Below are 10662 nucleotides of genomic sequence, written 5' to 3'. Positions count from 1 at the left end.
AATAAAGGAACCTGATATAATGAAGACCTCTGAAAAAAACACATCACACAACAAATTGAATGATTTAAAAACAATCCATCTTTCTTCATGGATTATTCCAGTAAAGACAGTGGGATGTAAAAGTAAAGAGTCTGTGGTGTGACCCCCCCTCTGCCTCCTCTCTGCTCCTGCGTTCACTCATCTGCTCCTTCACTCTGCTGCACCACCACGCTGCTTCCTGCGTGGACCAAGGTCCATTTTGTGAAAGGTGCACTTTTTGATTCTAACCATGACGCATCGCTGACAGAGCCCCAGCAGCAGCGGCAGGAGCGGCAGCGGCAGCGGCCATGTGTCGGTCGTATGCTGGGATGAGTCATTGCGCACGGTCACTCCGGCTCGGCACTTGCTTTTTTACGCGTTGTGCTGTGGAGGATCGATACCCCTGATATTGTGGCACAAGGCGTGGCTTCTTGGTGTCACCCGCACAGGGCTGATTCTCCCATATTCATTCCCAGGGTCCAGCCTCGTCTCTCGCTGACACGGACGCGCACACGGCGCAACCCGCGGTGCACACGGGACATTAAAGCGCCTCTGAAGGTAAGAGCCCCCCTTTCCTTCTTTCTCTTTGCACCCCTGCTCTCCATCCTTCCTTCGTGTCAGATCCATTCGCAAGGTCAAATCAAACCAGCAAACACCAGTGGCCTCTCACGGGGTGTCAGGGTGGGACAGGGGCTGCGAGTAGAAGCTGCAATCCACGACAAAGATCTCATAACAGGTCGCGTGTGCACCACTTGGATTTTATGCATTCACTCTGCATCCACTGCTCCGTGTTATTTCCCTCAAAGTGCTGCAGGCACACAAGCCCAGACAGCAGCATCTGAACTGTAGAATATCTAATCATGGCCAGGACACGCTTCCCATGAATATTTGCACTTTGCCAACAGACAGGCAGATGCACAGAGCACACGCAAACAGACTGCACCTGTTCAAGACCCTAACCAGGAGCCTGCTGTTGTGTTTTCCTCCTGTCACATTAGAAAGATATCTGTGTTTTTCTCATTTTCTTTCTCATTATCCACATGTAAATATGGCCTGATTGATATAAAATCTTTATTGTGCTTGTTGTTTCTCTCCCCAAAAACCTGCAGTATGTATGTTTGTGTTGTTGTATGAACGGGATTTAACTCACAACACGAGGCTGGATCGTTTTCCCAGCCAGGATCATTGTGCAGAATGGATAATCATCAATTAAAATGCTGTTGGCCATTTATTTCTCTCCGCCAATCATGCACTGAAGTGTGCATCGCCGTCTCTGCCTCCTCTCCGTTTGTGTATCAGCTGCTGTGTGTGATCAAAGTCTCCATCACTGTGCAATTCATTTGTCTGACTCGCAACCGATCAGATATTTCGGTCGTCTGCTGAGTGCCGGCACATTGCCCTGGCAGAATTGGCCCATGCAGGTGCTTTTAACACATTTAGGAGACGGACGGCGATGGGGGAGTCGTTCATCAGGCCCGAGATTAAGAGATCTGTGACAAAGTGTAGGTCACTGCTTAGATTGAAGACCAAATTGATCAAAGGACAAGAGAAGATCTAAAGTCTCACAGGAAATCAAAGGGTTTCTGATTGTTTTCCACAAAAAAAAAAAAAAAACATTACAAAGAACAAAGAATTAAACTTTAATGATTTATGGATGTTTTTAGGGTTCACCTTCATTTCATCTTCTTTTAGTACCAGTGTCTTGGATTAGTTTTTTTTAGCCGTTCATCAGAGAAAATACAAACTCAAGGATCACTGAATGAAAATTAAGGGATTTTCTGGTTAACTTGGGACATGTGAAGTCTTAACGGCAACACTCAATATTCTTTATTTAAGACAATTTCAGGTGAGATTTGGAAGATAAAATATGATACAATAGGATAAGATAAGATAAGATAAGATAAGATAAGATAAGATAAGATAAGATAAGATACGATATAGGGAAAAAGGATAAGATAAGATAAAATATAGTTTATTGATCTCATGCTGAGGAAATTCCCTTGTTACAGCAGCAGATAGTCAGTGAAGTAGACAAGAGAACACACAAAAGTATATTATAAATAAAATAGATAATTAAAATAATTGAATGAAATAGAAAATGTAAAAAATAAAAACAGTGAATTTATAAAATAAACATGATGATATACTGTTAAGCCAACATACATTAGGCGGGAGTGTTTCAAGGGACTTTGGGGGCCCCAGGCAAAAGGGACCCAGTAGCACAGATGATTCCAAACCACATCATAACAATCTTCAAACATTGTTTTAATACACACACCTAATTAATAGTAAAGTACAGTTTGAGTGCAAACCTCCACCACCGTCCCAGGCACATCATACACACACCTTTAGACGTTCTAGTCTTCAACATACATAACCAATCATAGAGGTTCTCACAGAAATGGGATTGCTGTACACAAACATAATAATAACTAGGGCTACGTTGTAGCACTGACGGGCCCGAGCACCCGCACGTTGAAGCCTGTTGCGGTCGGTGGAGAGAGCGATCAATGACCAAGCGCACGTCTCCGCGTTGCACGCGTTTTGCGCACTGCGGCAAGGACAAACGCTGCACTTCCTTCGTCCGTCGAGCGACGTCGATCCTTGCCTGCTAATTGCGCGTTACGATCCACGCCATCAATTGCACATCACACTGTGAAAATTTTATGTAAATCGAATGATAGTTGTAAAACAAAGCTTACTTCCTGTTGCCAGTAGGTGGCGCCATCACTATTATTACCTACAGACCGATATATCTGTTCAAGTAGGGGCTCTGATGTAGCTTGAGCAATTTTGTGTCAATTGGACAATGTTACAACAACGTAATTTTCACACTGATCAATAGGTGGCGCTATGACCCTGAACTAATATTAATATATGGATGTGTTCAGGTCAAGATTGTGATCATAGGTCAGCAGTTCGGAGCCGGTTGGATAATGCAGAGTGGATTTACAAAGTACTTCCTGTGTCATGGCGAATCAGTAGGTGGCGCTATGACACTGAGGAAATATTGACACATGGAGCTGTTCAGGCTTGGACTATAATCATGTGACAGAAGTTTGGCGGTGATGGGACAATGCACACTGGAGTTATGACAACATCGTCTCCTTTGGCGAAGGATGATCCTTCGCCGCACCTCAATGTTTACACGGTTTGAGGAAATGTCACAATTCTGACCATGATCCATTGACTTCTCTCAGCTCATTTGAGCTGTATATTGTTAAGCAGCCAGGAGCAGTGCATCAAAGTATAAAACATGTCACTTCCTGTAGCCACCAGGGGGCGCTGTGATTTTAAGTCATAATTTCTGTGTAGATGTCATCAGGCCGGGACTCTTGTCTTACGTGTCTAGTTTGGACTCGATTGGTCCATGTATGTCCGAGATACAGAACCTCGTGTTTTGATGGCGTGTAATCAAACTTTGACGCCACGCCACGGTCACACCGTGTGACGAAAAATCGATCTTTGAGTTAGTTTTGATCTCCGTCTTGTTGTGATGACACTCATCTCAATTTGAAGTTGATCAGATAAAAGCCCTGGGACAAGTATATCAAAGTATAAATGTGGAATATGGCCAAAATGGCCACTAAAGTCAAAATGGCGGGCTTCCTGTTTGGTCGAGCATATCTATCCAAGAGACTTATTTGTTTGTTATGAAAAGACACATGTCCCTGTCGATTTTTGTACATGTCGGCCAATCGTAGTGCCGGGGCTGCACTTTAGGTGGCGCTAGTCAGTTATTATGCCACGCCCATTTCTTAAAACCATCTGAATGTCTGCAGGGGGGGGCTGTTGCTACACAAATATAGTTTGAGGGAGGTTGAACCTCCAACACCGAAGTTATAGTAATTTCGTGTGTCACGGCGAGGTGATGAACTTTGACGCCACGCCACTATTATGGCGTTTGACGAAAAGTTACAGTAATCTTATGCCTTCATTATCAATGTCTTGAGAACCATTTGACACAGGTTTGACGTGGCTGCGGGCAGGGGGTGAGGAGGAATACCTCCACGTGTAAGACGTTCCAAAAACAAGACATTTCCTGTTGCCACCAGGGGGCGCTGTGATTTTAAGTCATGATTTCTGTGTAGATGTCATCAGGCCGGGACTCTTGTCTTACGTGTCTAGTTTGGACTCGATTGGACCATGTATGTCCGAGATACAGAACCTCGTGTTTTGATGGCGTGTAATCAAACTTTGAGGCCACGCCACGGTCACACCGTGTGACGAAAAATTTATCTTTGAGTTAGTTTTGATCTCCGTCTTGTTGTGATGACACTCATCTCAATTAGAAGTTGATCAGATGAAAGCCCTGGGACAAGTACATCAAAGTAAAAATGTGGAATATGGCCAAAATGGCCACTAAAACCAAAATGGCGGACTTCCTGTTGCGTTTTTCATAATGCTCCTTGAGACTTTTTTTCATGATTGGTCACGATACACCTGGGCTACGATTTTTGTGAAGATCGGTCAAAGGGAAACCTAGGGGCTGTGTTCCAGGGGGCGCTGTTGAGCCATTTTGCCACGCCCATTTCAAATTACTCCAGAATACGTAAATTTTCACCACTTTCTAATTTTGTGCAAAGTTTGGTAAGAAGTTCAGCATGTTAAAGCCCTCAAAAAGCCAATTCATTTGGCTTACAATAATAACTAGGGCTACGTTGTAGCACTGACGGGCCCGAGCACCCGCACGTTGAAGCCTGTTGCGGTCGGTGGAGAGAGCGATCAATGACCAAGCGCACGTCTCCGCGTTGCACGCGTTTTGCGCACTGCGGCAAGGACAAACGCTTCACTTCCTGCGTCCGTCGAGCGATGTCGATCCTTGCCTGCTAATTGCTCATTGCGATCCACGTCGTCAATTGCACAACACACTGTGAACATTTTATGTAAATCGAATGATAGTTGTAAAACAAAGCTTACTTCCTGTTGCCAGTAGGTGGCGCCATCACTATTATTACCTACAGACTAATATATCTGTTCAAGTAGGGGCTCTGATGTAGCGTGAGCAATTTTGTGTCAATCGGACAATGTTACAACAACTTAATTTTCACACTGATCAGTAGGTGGCGCTATGACCCTGAACTAATATTAATATATGGATGTGTTCAGGTCAAGATTGTGATCATAGGTCAGCAGTTCGGAGCCGGTTGGATAATGCAGAGTGGATTTACAAAGTACTTCCTGTTTCATGGCGAATCAGTAGGTGGCGCTATGACACTGAGGAAATATTGACACATGGAGCTGTTCAGGCTTGGACTATAATCAAGTGACAGAAGTTTGGCGGTGATAGGACAATTCACACTGGAGTTATGACAACATCGTGTCCTTTGGCGAAGGATGATCCTTCGCCGCACCTCAACGTTTAAACGGTTTGAGGAAATGTCACAATTCTGACCATGGTCAAATGACTTGACTGAGCTCTTTTGAGCTGTATATTGTAAAGCAGCCAGGAGCAGTGCATCAAAGTATAAAACATGTCACTTCCTGTAGCCAGCAGGTGGCGCTGTGATTTTAAGTCATAATTTCTGTGTAGATGTCATCAGGCCGGGACACTTGTCTTACATGTCTAGTTTGGACTTGATTGGTCCATGTATGTCCGAGATACAGAACCTCGTGTTTTGATGGCGTGTAATCAAACTTTGAGGACACGCCACAGTCACACCGTGTGACGAAAAATCGATCTTTGAGTTAGTTTTTATCTCCGTCTTGTTGTGATGACACTCATCTCAATTTGAGGTTGATCAGATAAAAGCCCTGGGACAAGTATATCAAAGTATAAATGTGGAATATGGGCAAAATGGCCACTAAAGTCAAAATGGCGGGCTTCCTGTTTGGTCGAGCATATCTATCCAAGAGACTTATTTGTTTGTTATGAAAAGACACATGTCCCTGTCGATTTTTGTACATGTCGGCCAATCGTAGTGCCGGGACTGCACTTTAGGGGGCGCTAGTCAGTTATTATGCCACGCCCATTTCTTAAAACCATCTGAATGTCTGCAGGGGGGGGCTGTTGCTACACAAATGTAGTTTGAGGGAGTTTGAACCTCCAACACCGAAGTTATAGTAATTTCGTGTGTCATGGCGAGTTGATGAACTTTGATGCCACGCCACTATTATGGCGTTTGACGAAAAGTCACAGTAATCTTATGCCTTCATGAACAATGTCTTGAGACCCATTTGACACAGGTTTGACGTGGCTGCGGGCAGTGGGTGAGGAAGAATACCTCCACGTGTAAGAGGTTCCAAAAACAAGACATTTCCTGTTGCCACCAGAGGGCGCTGTGATTTTAAGTCATGATTTCTGTGTAGATGTCATCAGGCCGGGACTCTTGTCTTACGTGTCTAGTTTGGACTCGATTGGACCATGTATGTCCGAGATACAGAACCTCGTGTTTTGATGGCGTGTAATCAAATTTTGACGCCACGCCACGGTCACACCGTGTGACGAAAAATCGATCTTTGAGTTAGTTTTGATCTCCGTCTTGTTGTGATGACACTCATCTCAATTAGAAGTTGATCAGATAAAAGCCCTGGGACAAGTACATCAAAGTAAAAATGTGGAATATGGCCAAAATGGCCACTAAAACCAAAATGGCGGACTTCCTGTTGCGTTTTTCATAATGCTCCTTGAGACTTTTTTTCATGATTGGTCACGATACACCTGGGCTACGATTTTTGTGAAGATCGGTCAAAGGGAAACCTAGGGGCTGTGTTCCAGGGGGCGCTGTTGAGCCATTTTGCCACGCCCATTTCAAATTACTCCAGAATACGTAAATTTTCACCACTTTCTAATTTTGTGCAAAGTTTGGTAAGAAGTTCAGCATGTTAAAGCCCTCAAAAAGCCAATTCACTTTAGTCACAATAATCCTTTCAATTTCAATAGGGCCTCTCACCATTCGGTGCTCGGGCCCTAATAATTACGTTTTTTTGGGGGGCGGGGGCCTGTCACCTCGGGGCCCCAGGCAATTTCCTGAGTCACCTACTCTGTTGCGACGCCCCTGGCATTAGTCGTTCCGACACCAGACAGGTTTGACAGGTCCGATTGAATGCTGGTTAATGGGGAACACCCGTGGCTTTTAATCAAAAATGTCCTTTATCTGTAAACACTTTTAACCTACATATGTCAAAGTCTTATTTCTGGGCTCGTGTGTAAAAGCAGAACTCCCCCCCCCAGTTATTCTTATTTACAAGGTTTTTAAAAAAATCCAATGACGACACAACATTAGAAATCCTGCTTTGACTGTCAGTTTATTTATTTCTGTGGACTTGTATCACAAGTACCTTTCATAGAGCTTTATATAGACCGAAAACCACCTGATCACATGAAAAAGGAAACATGGCTTATTGAAAAGACGCTGTTCCATACACTCCACATTATTGTGACTTTGACATACTGCATTGTCATCAAGTTCATATGTGATGATTAAATGGGTAATTAGGCGTGGAATCACATATATTAATCCTCAAAGCGTAGATTAGATAAGGCAAATACGGGTCATTGATTGTTCTGGTGCTTGGCCCTTTATTCTAACAATGATTATTCACATGCATGTTGGAAACTATGTGAGATGCATTTCACATAATGATCATCTAGTCCTTTGGTACCCAACCTAGTCTTGTCTGAAGCTCAATCCTTAAAAACTAACTAAATCTATTTCTATTCTCCTCTTCTAGGAACTCACGCAAAGCGACTGGTTGCACAGTTTGTTTTCAAGTTTGGATTAAGACGATATTTAAAGACTGAGACAGTGAATCCAACATGGGAACTAACCCAAAAAGGACAGTGACGGTCCAGATGGTGCCTCCGCTGGCTGTGGTGGACACGCTGGGCAACCAGGAGGCGAATGCCAACTGGACTAAAGAGACCAACCTGAACTTCTCTCAGGTTTGTCCAAAACCCATCGTCACGTCTCCCGCCCACAAACAGGATAACTCATCTGTGACTGCGGCTCCCGCGAACGCCATCCCACATCCCCAGAAAACAGCTGCCACAGAACAAGTGTGCAGCAAACCAGCTCCTCCAGCCAATGGAAACCCGACAGAATCTGAGCACGTGACGGGCGCAGACCAACAGATGCCAGACCTGTCTCTACCTGGACGAGGTGTGGGTGAGGCAGGGGGCGACCGGAGGGACTCTAACGCTAATATGAAAACGTTAAGCCCGGGTGATGAAAAGGATATCTGCGAGGCCGCTGTGCCATCTGCTGTTACAGCGTCAACGCTCGACACACAGGCCGGTGACTGCAGAATAAAAGGGACGAGTGCAGCAAAGGAGGAGGACGTGAAACCGACATCCACAGCGCGAGAGGACAGTAATAAACATGTTCCTACAAATAATACAAATCTTAACAATGCCTGTGAGTTACGGCAAATGGCATCTGTGTGCCAACAGGATAATAAAGGGAGTATTTCAGCTCCACAAAGCAAGGACACTGCTGCAGCACAGAAATCTAACGATCATATACAGAGTTCCTCACAAAGCTCTGTCCGTCTGCAAGAGACTCCCGAACCTACGAGAAGCATGGAAGCCACAACTACACTCAGCTCTGCGACACCTTCGTGTCCGAGCAGAGAGGCAGAGGCCGGGTCTGCAAGAATTAATCTAAACTCAACACCTCTAGAGAGGGATTTGCAACCAGAAAAGAAACCGCAAGCCTCCTCAGATAAACATCAGCCAGCATCCTCTCCGACGGCCGCCTCCACTCTGCCCCAGGCAACACAAAACACAGTGGCATACGGGCTGGTGACAGAGGAAGCCAGCCGGGCTAACACAGCTGTCTTTGAAGGGCAGCAGCAGCCGCCCTGCAAACTCTACAGGGAGGCTTCGACTATGACCTCATCCCTGTCGTCCACTCCAGTCAAGCAGTGTCATGATATGGAGGTTCAGGCAGTGGCTAACACGTGCAGCAAGGCTGTGGCCACAAGTCCGAGCCTGCTGCCTTTCGCTGTGACTCGCAGGCAGAGCGGTGGCGCAGTCCCCAGGGAGGAGGTGCAAAGCCTGGCTGTGGTCTATCAGGGGGATGGGTGTGTTGGTCTCCATCACATGAACATGACCTCTGTATCAGCCTCCACTGATCCAAGGTCAGAGAGGCTGACGGTCGAGGCGGAGATGTGCCACAACCAAAACGCAGGCATGTTTAACTCCTCGTCCCAGCAGGCAGAGGGAGGGCCGGGGGCGAAGCCTAAAGAACCGGCTTCATGCAACACCCAGCCAGTTTATCAAATCAACATCGAGCACAGCAGACACAAGGAGCAGGGAGAGCCGGGTAACTCCCAGTGTAAACCTGCAGCTCAGACACCTGCAGCAAAAACAACCACTGCTGAGGCTCCCTCTCTTAGATCAGGAACACCCCCGGAGAGAGCCGGCACTCCCAAGTCTGGATCTGCTGACAGTAACAAAACTGCACCGTCTCCGGCTGCTGTCACAACCAAGTCTGACCAAGCCCCGCCTACAGCAAAGACAGCAGCAAACACCACATCCAAGGCAGACCCGGCTAAAAACAAAGCTGAGAGCTCAAAAGAAAAGAGCAAAGCTGTTGGAGGCAAAACTGTTGGAGGCAAAGCCGTTGGAGGCAAAGCCGTTGGAGGCAAAGCTGTGACAAATTCTGGCAAAAAGAAGACAGAACAGGCGAGGAAGAAAGAAGATGATGACGAGTCAGGAAAGCAGAAGGACAAGGGCGTCCATGATGTGGTGTGGGACGAACAGGGGATGACCTGGGAGGTCTACGGGGCATCGGTGGACCCCGAGTCGCTCGGTTTTGCCATCCAGAGCCACTTGCAGTGCAAAATCAAGGAGCAAGAGCGGAAACTGGTAACCCAGACCTCCATCCGAAAGTCAATCTCTGGCGCCGCCTCGCCGGTGCACGTCAGGAAGAACAAAAGGAGGCAGCAGAACATTTTCAGGTCAATGCTGCAAAATGTCAGGCGGCCCAACTGCTGCGTGCGTCCCCCTCCCTCCGCCGTCCTCGAGTAGCACGCCACGGAGACCGGCCAATGTCAGACTCCGCCTCCCTTTTTCAAGAGGTCAAAATGTTTGTCCTCCCCCCCCTCCCCCGTCATCATGACTGCAATGCCAAGTGAAACATTAACGGGGTGACGATCCCTGTGCGTAAGTCAGTGAGTATACTGGAATGTTGTAGCATAAAAAGAGTCAAACTGTCTGTGATGCTTGTGATCAAAGAAAGTAGGAAAATAGAAATTTAAATGAACAACTCAAGACTTATTTTCTAGGAATAGATATTGTTAAAAAAAAAAGAGAGAGAACTTCGAACCATTTTTAAATAACAAAGGCAATAATAGTGAAACGCATGTATATTAGTGACAATGGCAGTTGTACGACCTAAAATGAAGTGCAGACCTTACATAGCACTGATCATGGAATTGACCTTATTACTTACTATCAGAATATCTGTGCAAATATATGAAACCGACATCTCATCACATTTGGTGCATTTGGTATATGTTTTTGAGGTGTTTTAGGGCCCTATATTTATAAGATTGCTGTATTTTCTTTTCATGCAAATTTATTTTTTAGTAAGTGATTACGCTGCACAAAAAAGAAAAAAAAAAACAAGGGGCCGAATGCATACATGCGCTGTTTAATCTCTGTTCTTTGGTTTTCTATTAAAATAACAAAAAACTAAG

The 10662-nt window shown here is 45.6% G+C and overlaps 1 protein-coding gene across 1 annotated transcript; it reads left to right on the top strand.

Moving 5' to 3' along the window:
- gprin3 (GPRIN family member 3) lies at positions 1-10662 on the top strand. Its single transcript, XM_034595237.1, has 3 exons — positions 1-576; positions 7693-9560; positions 9591-10662. Exons 2-3 carry the CDS (start codon positions 7778-7780, stop codon positions 9989-9991), a joined length of 2184 nt encoding a protein of 727 aa, XP_034451128.1. The 5' UTR covers positions 1-576; positions 7693-7777; the 3' UTR covers positions 9992-10662.

Source organism: Hippoglossus hippoglossus, chromosome 1, assembly GCF_009819705.1.
Source record: "Hippoglossus hippoglossus isolate fHipHip1 chromosome 1, fHipHip1.pri, whole genome shotgun sequence".
NCBI lineage: Eukaryota > Metazoa > Chordata > Actinopteri > Pleuronectiformes > Pleuronectidae > Hippoglossus > Hippoglossus hippoglossus.
This window is presented reverse-complemented; position numbering and strand designations above follow the sequence as displayed.

Coding starts and splice junctions, on each gene's coding strand:
- gprin3 (XM_034595237.1), top strand. CDS start 7,778: ATGGGAACTAACCCAAAAAGGACAGTGACGGTCCAGATGGTGCCTCCG. Junction 9,561..9,590: donor AAAGAGCAAAGCTGTTGGAG/GCAAAACTGTTG, acceptor AAGCCGTTGGAG/GCAAAGCCGTTGGAGGCAAA.